The following is a 14,464-nucleotide window of genomic DNA, read 5'->3' as shown; positions in this document are numbered from 1 at the left end:
AACACACCACGAAAAGTAGATAAAGAGTTCGACGAATTTGACACCGCAAACCTTGGCAAACGTGTGTGTTCAGACATACGATGGCCTATGTAAGAACTTTGACGGAGTGGCAGCATGACTGTACCAGCCGTATGTTTTTTCCTATGACAATCAGGCTTATTTGGCTGCCGAGTACGCCATTATCCACAAGAAAAAAACGCTTTATGTTTGGCTTCTGTAGCTTTGTTTTAATATCTTTGTGCATTGTGGCACAGTTTTCCTCTCTTGGGCCCTAAAACTGAAAACCACCTGTCATTATTCCATAAATGCCAAGATTCCGTTATATTATTGTACGTTTTGAGGGGAGCACCCTGAGATTTCCTTTTTAGTAGGATGAGGGTAAAGATACTACATTGGCTTACGCCACTGTCTAATGTTATAGTTTACTGTAAATCCATAACCTTCCACACTTATTCAGCATAAAACCATAATTTTCAAAGAAAGCGTTTGGATATGATTCAAGTATGGACATTACACACTAGTGATTCGTAACAATTATGATCAGCAAATCATGCAGTCATGACGCAATGCTTTTTTTTACAAAATCCTCTTTATAGCTCAGGCCGGGAAGGAGATAATTGTGGGGCAAGCATTCAGAGTTCATCATCGATATCCCATTAAGTTATACTTAAAAAAATATTCAGACCACCATTTGAAGTTGACAGGAAATTGTATGATTTGAAATAAAACAGACACGAGGATTCTGCCTCTCAACAACGAGGAGGTTGAAATTTACCAATGCTTTGAGCGCCAGGCTTTGGTTCGGTTCAGTTCGCGGTCAGACATGCATAGACATGCACATGTACGTACGCACATGTGCATGCACGTGGCCAAAGGGGCGATTTACTTATAACGGCATATTGTTATTTGAGATTTTGGAACAACTACCAAGAATCTTGAAAATGCTAACACAATGTATACGTACAAAAGTTTGGCCAAACGAAAGACAAGTTTATAGGCCACCTCGCTCACAAAATCCGGTTGCGCGCTGGTCCGCCCAGTAAAATTGGCTTCTCTCTGGGGTTGCCTTTAGATCGAGCTCGAGTCCTACTACGATCAACATGCATCAAATCAAACATTGTCTTTTACGGCTATTTATGACATCATTGGCCTTATATGGAACGTGAAGGTAGAGCTTTTGGAGATTGACATACATGATGTTTGTCTGAATATACACAAGCATAATCGGATGTAGTGAGAATATAGCATTTTTGAGCCGCAGAAATGCCGTAGCTGGCATGTTCTCTGTTAATCATTAGTGAATTCTCACCACGTGCGTTTTACAACAATCATGTGACGCTGGCCTGAAGTACTACATGGCTGTACATCGTTGATGTGATTGGAGAAGAGACAAACGGAAGACAAGTCTACACCGTCTGGAGTCAAATCAATTGTTATCTAAAATGAAGTATGTCTGCCACCTCTGGATCAATACTCAATTATCTGCGATGTGAATATAATGTTCATGGCACAATCTTAATCGGCCGAAAAAAGTCTCTGAGCTGGCTGGCGCATCAACACAGTCGACCATGCTTTCAAGCATGATTACCGTGTTCCTTGGGTTCTTATACCTAATTCAGTGCAGTTTTGGGGACAGAGAAAAAACAGAGATTGCCCACTCATGTCATGGGAAAGTCCCAACTAAACGGCTGTTCAATGTACGATGGAATTGTTTTATGGTGGAAGAATGAAACAACAAAAGCTTTCGAATCCGAATGGAAACTTAAACCATAAACGTACTAATCCAGACGTTCATACAATAAATCACGTTTTGAAATGTCGATAGCAAATTGTAAAATAAACTTCATAAAACAGGGATTGAATTCAGCACCCGCATTGTGCCTGCTGTTAGGGGAAAATTGGTGGTCTCGTTGTTGGTGGGACACGCTCACTGACTGTTTTCCAACGACTTTACTATCTGAGGCAATCTAGTGGCAGCGTGAACAAGAAATTTTGCATGCTCGTACAAGTTTGCTGACGATCAAGGATAAAAAAATGTTGTTTCCCCGCAGTGACGAGAAATATATTACTGCTATTAGTTATCTATGTTTGGTATAAAATTAAGCTGCTCCTTTCATGGTCAATTGCAGGCCGAAAGTAGCCTGGTAGTGATTTTCTATCCAAGCCGGGAATCCGTGGAATATCGGGCGTATTCATAAGACTGGTAATTTACATAAACCTTGCATATTGCGTTCCGTCTGTGGGCGCGCCTGGTTGTCAAGGGGTCTTTTGTTTGGCGGGGACTGGCATGCTCTCCATGATTGTGCGGGATGTCCGCGGCATGAAACGGTCAGTCAATTTCACGATGCCACCTTAGGGTTAATGGGACAGCCTTGTTAAAATGAAATCACTTAACACTATCTATTGCCTAAATCTTTTTTTTCTTGACTTCATCACTGTAGTTTAAAATCCAACAGCGTTTATGTAAGTAACCCTAACCCCCAAGGGTGTATGTAAAATCGTATTGACATTGGAGGATTTGAGACTGTTAGGATTAAGGTTGGGGGCAATTTTTACAAAGGCCTTTTCAAGAATTGCTTTTTCAAAAGAAGAGCTTCTTGTTCAATATAAATGTTGGCTGAGAAAGTAAAATGCTCAAACACACTACCTTAAACGCTCTAGATATCACACAAGCACCAAGCATATGCTGCTTGTCTGTTTGCACAGGGGCAAAGATTAACTTCCTCCAGTAAATGTGCAATGCAAGTTTCACAATAAAGAGGCTGGCTCAAGAATGAGTCATTCCCAACATAAATTGCACAAGAGCGTCCACTGGGGAGGTGCAGAGGGCCTGGTGTACTAAGTCAATTGCTGTCAGCAGGGAATGGTTGATCAAGTGAAGCAAGACCCTGCCTTATTTATAAACACATGCTTGTCAATTTTTCTTCCAGAAAAATTGTTTAGACAAAATTGGCAATATTTAAATATTGTAACCTACACTGAAGGGATGACAACCCCTAGCCTTGTTGCCAACGCCCTTTACATAGCCCCTGAAATCCATCACTTCACAGGAGCCAAGTATTTCCAACCACTGTGGACCATCATACCCCAAGTGAAGTCATGAGGGCCATACTTTATACCTTTCGACATTCTGCTTAATCAGCCAGTAAGTCCTGGTTGATTTATGGCAGTGTCACAGTTCTGACCTTTGCACTCTAATTGCCCAGGGCTCCCATAATCTGTTTATTCACTAATTTATTCCACGCTGTTCTGACCCAGCATGCTCCATCACACTCCCCTTGGTACTCATTCAAGCCTGAAGTAACATATTGCATAAACATTTTATTCTCGTCAGATACATTACAAGTCAGATAAAACGAATGATTTTTATGTATGAATGGCAGAATAAGCTCACAAAATCTACAGAGGTGTGAAACTATGGGATCTCACGAGCAAGAATGACATTGAAACCACTTAAACACTGCTACACTTTCAAAATAAGGCTGGAGCTAACATGCCCTATCAAAATGCTCTGTTCGGTGTTCCTACCTTGCGAGCAGCAGCCTTCTTCCACCGCCTCTCCTGGACAAAGTCCGTGGCCAGCCACTGGGCCTCCTCCAGCAGGTAGTCCCAGTGGGTCTTATTCCTGGGAGGCTCCTGGACCTTGGGCAGGCGCCGGGCTGACCACAGACCTTCCTTGCGCAGCTCAGCAATTCTCTGCATCACTTGGGCTTCCTACAGGGAAAGTGGTTTTACGGTAAAAAAAAAATTCAGTTGACTATTCCATTTAAAATACCAACTTTTAGAAAAAACCTAAAAACAGTGTGACAAATTTCATCAACTTGCCGTTTCCATTTAATGATTTTCTTAACCTAACAAATATATTTATATGTAAGTCTTGGTACACTTGTGTGGGCTAGCAGTGTATGTCAATTTCCTTCAAAGTGCATTTGCAGACCCATTACCCCTTCGGCAGAGACTCAAAATAGAATGACTTGGGTGACCCATTTATCGTAAAGTTAGCACAGCACTCTTTGAAGCATATAGTTACTGGCAACTGGGAAGTCAAATACAGTGCTGTATTACTGAACTGATAAGATATAGCTGAGCAAGTGATAGTGTTCCCGGGCTTCATGCTCATTTTCTAGACAGTCCTTGAAGACTACAAAAAGCTGCAACATGTTTGACACAGATTACACTTCTTGCCTGTTTAGCTCGTTCCACTATCATCTCCTGTGACCCGATGGTGTAGTCGTACACGGCAGATAATGAGTGCTGCCTGGTGGCTAGCCGCTGGTGGGCATTGGGCGAGATGGGAGACTTGGGCAGCTTCTGGGGCAGCGCCGACGCAGGGGCCGAACCGCCCGAGTGATGGCGCCTTGGCGAGCCACCAGCCAGGGTCGATGTGGTGTCGGCGCTGGCCGGCGTGCTGACGGTGAGGGGTCGGGAGATGGGCAACTTGAGCTGGTGCAGCGAATGCTTGGCAGCTGGTGGAATAAGTTACAAAGTAAAATATCTTTACATTGGCCACCCTGAGGCTGAAAATATCAAGCAGTGGGCAACGCGTCCCATTCTTTTGACAGGTACTGTTGGCAGTCCTTCCTGCCAGAATCTACCGAATTCATCACTAATCATGACGTCAGTCATGGTCAGAGCCTGTATCTTGATCTGAACACTGTATTATAATCCAAGGTGCAATCTTACACATTAACTGGCAGGGGACTGCAAATAGACAAACATCGTATACTGCGCAAAATCATGTTCAGGAACTTTATCTTATGCAAGTGATAATGAAGAATGTAGTCTTACACACCAACAAACAGGAGACTGGATGTAGCTGAACCTCTTAGACTGTATATTAGTATATTCATTTAACTTTGTGAGTAGGTTATAGGCCAAGATGTAGTCTTCTCCACCAACTATGGGTGACTGGACGGTAACAAACCCTGTCCTGAGGACCAGCAACTGAAAGCCAAATCCAGGAAAGCAGTCCTTACCTGGTGGAGATTTGGGCTCCCTGCGCGCATGTGGAACGCTGAGCGACGCCCGCCCATGAGACGACCCGCCTCCCATGGCAGAGGCCGCGGTGCTTGGGACACGGCTTGAAGTACCCTGCTGCTGCTGTGGTTGGCTGGCGGCATGTTGCTTGTGTTGCTGCTGCTGTTTGTGCAATAGTGATGGCTGGCTGCCAGGTAATGCTATACATGAAAGGAGCAGATGAAAATAAAAGCCAGGAACGTGTCATGTGCCACCGCTGAAAATGAAATGACTTTCCAACTGTCCACTGCAAAATGCACTGGCCAAAGCGTATGAATATCGGAAATGAGTAATTCAAGTTGTGCATGGAATGTTGCACAACCCGAGAATGAGTCATTTCACGTTGATCTCTGAAGTAACATACGGGCCAGCAGATGGGAGGAAATCACTTGCCGACCCCTGCCAAGCACTTCAGTGCAGGAAAGCAATCCCCACTTACATTGCCCACTGGGGAACAAGGATATCAAACGTGCAAGTCTGGACTCAGGAACACAATGCATGGGAATGCAAATCAGCAGAACAAAACACTCGTGAGATGGACACTCGTAAATTGGATAGTTCCTCCCTTCAGTCAGTGCAGCTGTTCAAGGATCCGTCCGCGGCAGACAAAACATCCCACGATATCCTTACGCAAGCATACAGACGTGTTGCAAGTAAAATACAATGGCAGCTCAAGGTAAACCTGATCCTTGAGAGTACCATTTCAAAAATACAGCAGCTCCAGGGTTTGACGGTCTCACCTGGTATGGGAGTGACTGCCTTGGGACTGAGGGTGACGTTGGGCTCGTGTGTTGATGGAAAAGCTAGTGGTTTTCTGTCCGAGGTACTGCTGCCATCAAGACCTGATGATAAAAACGGTACATTCTGTGATCATCAAAACTAAATCACTGCAACATGTAAATGCTTACTACATAACACAGCCGGAGTGAGTCACAGTTAGCATGCTGTACAATTGTTGCCGTGTGCACAGTCATGCAATAGCCCTAACAGTCCCAAATCCTATTTCAATATGCCATTCAGATACACCCTTGGGGGGTTAGGGCTAAATAAACAAACCAAACCCTGCGGACAAGAGTTTGACGAGGTGAGTGCCTCCATATATGCCCCACGCATCACACTTGGTCAGCCCTAATATTGACAATAGCATTGTGTTCTGTATCTGACAAAAAATCTCCTCTTCTTGCACAACTGAATGGTGTTGATTTAAAGAGTAAACAGGACCACAACGATGTCAAAGAACCATTGACTTCAAAAGTTACTGACGCAACACACAGTAGTTGACAGTGAAGATGGCTGGGTTTTGGAATACCATATCATTCAAATATTGCAAAATCATGTTTTTAGACTGAAGCACCAACTTGTGGTCAGAGACTATGTATTATGGCCAAGGAGTTTAATTGAAAGTTGGGTGAATCCATCGTTCATCTGGTACCAGTGACGTTGCAACTTAAACCAAGCCCACTTTACTTGGTGAGGCAATGGAAGCATTGAAATCCATGAGGTTGCATCAGTAGAGTCAAATTGACAAAATGTTGAGAAAAAAAGAAATAGCTTGTCTTTACCAGCTTGGCTGTAGGTCCGTTTCCGATCTACATCAGGGCTTGCAGTGGGCAGGGCACCAGGGAAACTCTTCCGCAATTCCTTGGCTTTGAGCTGGGATGACAAAGCTGACACAGCAGGAGGAAGCTGTGTAGAAATGGCTACCGGTGTCCCTAGTGGTATATTGCTGCCACTGTTCGTGATCACCTTCACCTATGGGGAAACACAAGCAGGGCTCGAAATTAACGGGCGCAGGTAGCTAAAATGCGCCTGTTGGCCTCAGAAAAGCACCCGTAAATCATAATGACGGAAGCAAGTACTTACGCCCGTTTGATTCCATGTACCTGAACATATTTACTGTTTGTTTCTACTTTTGTCACGAATAAATACTCTTAACTTTTTTATTTGACTTCGGATCAGCCTTGTATGGAACCATAGCAAGGTAAAATTTTGTTTACGATGTCACCGAGCGCACACTGCAGTCCCGCATGCAATGCATGCACATACATCAATGTCTACACACACGCATACCCGCGGCCAGTGTCACGACTGTATGGAAACTGGCCCCTCGTGCATAAATTCAAGCCAAAAGAGTGGATTCGGCTTAGACTTCAGTTTCGCTGGTTCCAGTCATGCTCCAAAACAGCTGGAACCAACGAGATCAAAGTCACAGTCTGATCCTCTCGTTTCAAAAACGCTCGATTGTAGCAGTTAGTTCCCTTTTATGTCTCCATGCATATGCATGTGCAAGGGTTGGTGTTAAACAGGCATCAAGTGGGGAGGACTGGATAAGCACCATGTTTTTGGACACTGGTTGGCTTACAAACCCTAAATCCCTTGGATGTGTGTAAAATCATGTAGAAATCAGAACGTTCGGCCCTGTTCTGGTCAACCGACCCATGCTGAAGTGTACAGCTGTGTCATGTTATGCACTGCATCAACTATTCCTCACAGGAATATCAAATTGCACTTTTGTGCTGTCCAACAACTGTGCCTCACAGTTTCATAAGCATAATTGTACGGTAAACCAAGTGTAGTGAAGAGGACTGCACAAAAGAGCCTGTCTCTTTTGTGCTGGCAAACAACTGTGTACACGTTGAACCTGGTCACTGAAGAGAGTGACTTCAACAGAATTAATGGGGAAAAAGTATTGAATTTGGAGATTGGAAAACGTAGGGGTTTCATAAAAATATTCTACATTACCTCATCATTGATAGTTATTTCTTCTTCTTGCCCTTCTAGTTTGTGACTAGCCATGTAGTTGTGAAGTGGGGCATTTGGTCGCTTCTTCCATAGCAAGAAGTCCATCATATTGTTACCATTCTCCAAGAAGAACAGCTCCGCTAGTTTCTCTTTGTAGCTATCTTGCAGGTCGTGGAGATTCTTCAGTTTGTGCTCGAGCAATCGAGTCCGGAGTTCAGCCACCTCGATGGTGGCAGGGGGACGGTCTGTCTCAGAGGCCATCACTGGGGATTTGCGCATGCGCGATGGACTGGACGGTATAGGGTTTGTCCGTGCTGGGCTGCTTAGACTTCTGTGGTAGGTGCCCCCGCCCGCTGTAGGGCTCTTGCTGTCGGGGGTGCCACGTGTGGGGCTATGGCTGCTCATCATCCGAGCCGTGCCAAAGCCAAGCGGTGGCATGGTTGACCGGGGTGAGCCCTGACCATGATGGTGTATGGTCCCCACAGGCTGGTGGTGGCTGGGCAGAAGCAGGGACTGCATGTGAATTTGCTCTTGCGATATCTGGAGCTCCTCTCCTTGCGGAAATACTTTGGGGGTGTCGTTGAACATGTACGGGTTGGTAGCACTGACGCTGGTGGGTGGGGTGCCGATGTTTACCTGGTGCACGGGAATGCCGGCGGTTGGGTCTATGTAGCTGGGACCCAGCTGCACATTCACCACCTGATTCGCTGTGCCTGCGACCAGTTGGCTCTGAAAGCTCGCCAGCTGCATCAGTGCCTGCTGCCTGACAACATCCTGAGGACTCAGCTGCTGCTGCTGTAGGACAACAGCAGCAGTTGAGCCTTGAGCATGCTGGGCTGGTACTCGTAGGGGTGATGCTGGGGCCGGGCGACCAGTGGTTACAATGTGTGACCCCTGGGCACCGGCGACAGGGTTGACGACGTACTGCGGCACGGGATGTTGAGGGGCGGCATACCCGGACGTGCGTGAGGGACCTTGGGTAAGGTCCACTGATTGCTGGATGGGTTGAGGTTGTTGGGGTTGTGTTGCTTGAGACCCCAGCTTGTGGTAGACCCCACTCTGGCCGTTATTGCCACTGCTTCCCTTTTTCATGGTTACCACAAGCTATCAGGGTCCTACAGAAGAGAAATCCAAGGAAATCAAAAACATCCGAGGTACTGACACGATCCAAGTAAAATGTTTCTCAAAGGGAAAAATGACTTAAGGTCACTATGGTCAGCAGTTTCCAATGGTCTCTGCATTTACATTTCAGATATCGAACTGAATAAGATTACTACAACAACTTAAAACCCAACCATGTGTCCTTACCTAAAACAGAAACTTGCTTACGGGCAACAAACCTACATGTATTTTCATCTCACCTTCAATAACACCTCAGACTACACGTGAACAGCTTAAGGATATTACAGAAGAATTCTTGTCAACAGAGGACATTCAAGCAGATTTTTTGTCAACACTTAAAAGATTGAACGTCCACACTGACCTTGGAAAACAAGGCGTTCAAATTCATAAGGGTTTTTGTTTTTTACATTTGTTTGTACAACAATACAAAATATCCAAAATGGCCAACAGCATCCAAAAAAAGATGCCCATACACCATCTGGATTCCGATCAAAGCTTTTGGGAAAATTTGGAGAACACCAAATTCCTTGACATGAAATCTACATTTTGGGCAGTTTACGTTTACAGTAGTAAGGTGTTTAATTCTGTGGGGATAGGTCTGGTGGGCCCATAACAGCTGGCTTTTGCATTGGGTTTGGCATACCTCAGAATAACAAAGTCCAACAGCCTCTGTGCACAAAGTCCCATATGGGTCTTTAACTTTGTGTGACTGGGGAAGGTTACATGTAGGGCCAGCAACCCTTGGGGCGTTAGGGTTAATGAATGGTCCCTGGGCTTGTGCGCATACTACAGACTACTGCACAGCACATTTCTGTATGCAACGGCACTCGCTTGGAACCGAGAGATACCCTGTAGTTGTGAGTCCTACTATTCGCAAGGTAAGCAGAGACTGGCTTGTATGCTGTTTGCCCAAGACCTGGTAGGACAGTAAGCTACATCTCATTGCTTAATATTAATTAACCCTAACCATCCTCCTTCAAAATCCTCCGGGTGGTTTTGGAGGGTTGAGGCTGCATGGCAAAATTGGGATGTATTGTCTCAAGGTTGTGCGTTAGACCTTGTGTTATGTTCAGCCATGAATTAACTCATGCCCATATTATCTGTGAAATCCTCTATGCTTCTCCAGGATATCATTCACACTGCCTCAACATAATGAGAGGAATTGTTGGCAGTTTATCCTAGCCAAAAGTGCCCAGTCAGTTAAGGTTCAAGTGAGCCAGTTATGGCCCTATGGTTGCAATCCATCCCAGATTTTTACACACTATGAAATAAATCCCTAGGCCACGATATGGCCAGAGGGCTTACGGACTGGTGAAGTGAAGGAATTGCTAAGGTGAGGGTTAACATTTCATTTTTATTGATGGCTCAAAGATTAAAACTGACATAATCCTCAGCACTCGTCAAACAGACAACAGTATAACATACAGGTATGAACTGTATGTTGTTTTATTGGCCTCTAAGTTACCTATTAATGCATACATCGAAGAAGTGAACATTCTTTTAACACAGGCCATTTTGTGGGGAAAAAGACAGTGCATGTAAAAGCCACAAATTTAAAACCAACACTGAGATGGCCAAGAAATGGTAAAAAATATGTTGAACATATTGTACACCTGTTTGAATTTTAATGCCCACAATACACATGTTCAGGAAATATTTCCATCATTTGGCCGCATACAAATATGAAACTAATTGCATGACTCTTTACTTTAAACAGTTTTGTACATGTTAAGCCATATCTGCACTGGGGCCGATTTCACCAAACTCACCCTAAGTTGCGACCAATCGTAGAGTTGCGATGCATCGTAGCGCTACGATCAATTGTAGCTACGATAGATTCTAAAATGGATTTCACGAAACACGTCGTAAGCGCGATTCGTTGTATTTTTTAATAAGAGGGGGTACATTTATTGAACGAGGATGAACCTTAACCTTTGACGGCTGTTCCATGTTTGTTAGCACGAGGGAATTTAGTATTAGTATAACAGTCGTTGTTCCGCCAAGATCAACATGGCGACGAGTACGCTGACGCACAGAAATGACAGAAAACAATTGGACAACTCAGTGTGATGGAGGATTGGCAAAATGTATCGTCTGCTAGGAAATGAAAGGTAAAAAAGCGGAAGTCAATTTTTAAAGAAAATAGAAGGCCTTGTGTAAAATTCTTTCTCTTCGAAGAGCACGTCTTGCCTCAAAATTCGCTAGCAACATAAGCGTGCCATTGCTTAAACAATCTTTCTTTGGTCCAAAGTTGTAAGTTACGATGACCTAGTAAGTCATCGTAACTTACGATGAATTACCATGGGAAAAATTGCGACGAGTTCACTCGTCGCAATTATCTTGAAATCGATTTTAGGAATCATCTTAAGTTGCGATGGATAACCCATCGCAACTTAAGATACGATCGATCGTAGCCTTTGGTGAAATCGGCCCCTGGACATTTTGGAGGGTGGTTTTACATAGATGATGGCAAAATAAAAATAGCAAAATGTGACCATCATCTACACTTCCACTTCTGACACTGACAATTTTTATCATGACCTTTGGAAAGGTAAATGAGCTGTCAGCACAACTTGTACAGGTGCTTTGTATGCTATAACCTTCTACAATCACCTGTTTGTTGTGCTTTTTTGGTCTTACATGCAAGACACAACGTTAACATCCTCCATTATCATCTACAAATTATGAACTGGTGGTACCTATCAAACTCACTGCGCGTGCATTACTTAGGAATGCAGGTGCTTCCCAGTTTCTGTTCACGCACGCCCATACACGTTGAACACCTATGATGAAAATGCGCGATAGTCTGGTACAATCTTGCACGGCATATATGGCACTGGTCGAAAAGCTGTGTTCAATTGCGAGTGCAAGGTGCTGTCTTTGCTCTGTTTTGGGCTTAAGAAATCCAAGATAATTGGTGCTACTCGAAAAATGAAAACTCTTTCCAAATCTAATTTTAATGTTGACTGTGGCAATGTTAACGAAAAGGTTGTGGCCTTGAACAAACTGTCCAAGAGCATACTTTGTTGGCTTTTCACACTAGGAAGATCTAATTTTTGCAGAAAATTGCAAGGCATCATCAAAGTGTTCAGCCACTTTTTCGATACACATGTACAATATACATGTACACATACATGTACTACATGTAGGCTTACATGTGCATCATGTACATGTAAATGTACACTCACGTACACACAGGAGTCAGGGGAATAGACAGATCATGCATGATACATTTTTCAATTGTGATACATATTCAGTGAGACAATTCAGTGCGTATCATGTATTATGCTAATTATGTGCACGCACACAATAAAGGTTTGACCAACTTCCCAAGACATTACTGGTGTGGCTGGTTGTGGTTTGCATGTTCCAGCTATTCATCTTGTAAGCACCCTCTCACGTATCAATACAACATCTTGACAAAGACTAGCTTCCCCAAAAAATGTCCGGTGTGGACTGGGCTTCAGTAACTACAAATAACATATATTCACCAACAACCACCTTGAACATTTCTCCTGATATGAAAATTGCAGGTGTGAATAAAAATCCCAGACACAAATTCTAAATGTATAACTAGCCTTGTTTCTTTGAGAAAAGTGATTTCCAAAGATGCCAAAAAAAAAGGAGTTACACAAACGGACAACACTTAATTTGGAGAAGATTTTACATCCTGACTCCACTTTTCTCATCATATAGGCCTATCATCTCAATAAAAGTCAGTCATTACAGAAATGCTGGACTGCCGACACGAATTCTGGACTGAGAAACATTTACCGATGTTGCTGGGAAATACTTAGAAAATTCCATAGACTTTGTACACAACTGCTGAAGTGGAGTCAGGATGCAACATTTTTTCCCTTAATTTTCACTGAAAATATTTAGCAGCCATTAGAAAGTGAAAACATGTCGTAAAAAGTACAATTTAGCTAAGAAAATTCCAAAGCATTTACTTAAAACCTTTTTCAGACGAGTCTCATAATACTATAGCAAAAAAAGTGGGCTAGGCCCTAATGTCGAGCCTAAATTTCCAAATTTTTCACATCATCATCTTTATCCAAAACGGATTTTTTAAAAAGCATATGTAAAACTGTCATGACTGTACTAGGCCTAGGCAAATTTGGCACTGACATGGCTGACTCATCTTTGCTGAGGTTATGCAAATTTTGAAAAGCCTGTGTTTTACGTATCTTTCAGCATGTCCAAATTCACTTGACCTCTGCAATGTGCAACAAGGCATTTTCAACCTCAACCGACATGACCGAAACTCGAAGTGGAGATATGACAATAAAATAGAGAAAAATTTAAGGAAACTTTCAACTCTTTTAACAGATACTAGGCCCCCCAACATATATTTGATGTCAGGTCATGCAAATTCTTTTCAAGAGGGGCTCACCCAAATATTATCGTGAAGATTCGATTCCGATTCTATGTGCACGAAACGGTGAATATGACGAAGTTATCACATCGGTGAAATAGCGCATGCATGACATCACGCGGTTCTGCCCGGCACGCACGACGAGACGTGCGGGCACAAAGTGAAAATGTAGGCTACCTGCTGAACCCATGCTACGTAACCTAAGTGTACTGTACAGTACATGTTCAGTGCATACGTGTAATTCTATTGCGAACCCTATCGCTACGTGTATTTCAACAAGACAGAGAGCTTACATTTCATCAAAGATATCGCAGCGAATTACAGCCCATCGGCGGGCTTGAACCCTCCATCCAGGTCGCTTGCACAACTACGGAGATAATTCTGCCATTTTGGCAGGTTACCGAACGTTCAGAATATAAAAACTGGGGATATATCCACTTCGTCCACTGTCTGTCTCCGTTGAAACCGGTTCGTGAATATGGCGGATTTTGCTTGCGCAGCGAATCTGCATAAATTATGTAAAATAGCCTCGCCCGTTGATGTATCGCCTTCGCTGATTGGCGGGTGATCTCCGAGGTGGCGGGAAACTCTGGAGAAGATAGAGGCTTGTACCTCATCAGTGCGGCAAAATGATACCACACAAAATGTCGCAACCTTTTTTCCCCTATTTCTAGAAATAAATGCAAAGATACTAGGTAGATGCCAGAAAGCTGAACAATTGTTTCTGGAATTATGACTGGGTCTTGAGACAAAAGGCAGAATAATTAATGCAAAGGCAGGGAAAATTTTACAAAGAGTCGGACCTCAATAAAGGAGGCTTATTTCAAAATAGTGTTCAATAGGCAAGGCTTTCCTCAGATTTCCAGAGAAGCGAAAAATTACATCAAGGATAAAGCTCATACAACGCTTGAAAAACACGTTTGAAAAAATCTCCCCACGTTAAGATTCCCCAAACCGCCAGCTCAGTCCATGAAAAAGGATGTCTTAAAAAGGGAAACAAATCAAATATGCATGGTTTAAAAGTCTTTGAAATTTGAATGATTTATATTACAAATCGAAAACCACTTATTTTCGCACTCAACTCGTTTTGGCAATTATTAAGCTGACTTTTCAATTCAATTTTAACGAGAGGCACAATGATTAAACGTAGGCCTATGTAGCCTGCACTGATTTTGTCGATCCAGTCTTTAAAAAGAAGTTTAAAGAACT

At 43.4% G+C, this 14,464-nt stretch overlaps 1 protein-coding gene across 2 annotated transcripts in view; it reads right to left on the bottom strand.

Moving 5' to 3' along the window:
• Positions 1-13,745, bottom strand: part of LOC110980705 (uncharacterized) — a 43,128-nt gene extending 29,383 nt beyond the window's left edge. For both annotated transcript variants that reach the window (XM_022237610.2, XM_022237611.2), the window contains exons 1-7: positions 13,549-13,745; positions 7,759-8,873; positions 6,579-6,768; positions 5,757-5,858; positions 4,977-5,177; positions 4,186-4,466; positions 3,529-3,714 (exon numbers count right to left, since the gene is read on the bottom strand). In XM_022237610.2, the coding sequence (XP_022093302.2) occupies positions 3,529-3,714; positions 4,186-4,466; positions 4,977-5,177; positions 5,757-5,858; positions 6,579-6,768; positions 7,759-8,850 (2,052 nt within the window). In that variant the 5' untranslated portion in view covers positions 8,851-8,873; positions 13,549-13,745. The remainder of the gene's footprint in view (positions 1-3,528; positions 3,715-4,185; positions 4,467-4,976; positions 5,178-5,756; positions 5,859-6,578; positions 6,769-7,758; positions 8,874-13,548) is intronic.
• Between the last annotated feature and the right edge of the window lie 719 nt (positions 13,746-14,464).

This window comes from Acanthaster planci, linkage group LG09 (genome assembly GCF_054643075.1).
Source record: "Acanthaster planci isolate LZ-2023a linkage group LG09, COTS_SCS, whole genome shotgun sequence".
NCBI lineage: Eukaryota > Metazoa > Echinodermata > Asteroidea > Valvatida > Acanthasteridae > Acanthaster > Acanthaster planci.
Note: the sequence above shows the minus strand (reverse complement) of the source record. Positions and strands in the feature narration are given on the sequence as shown.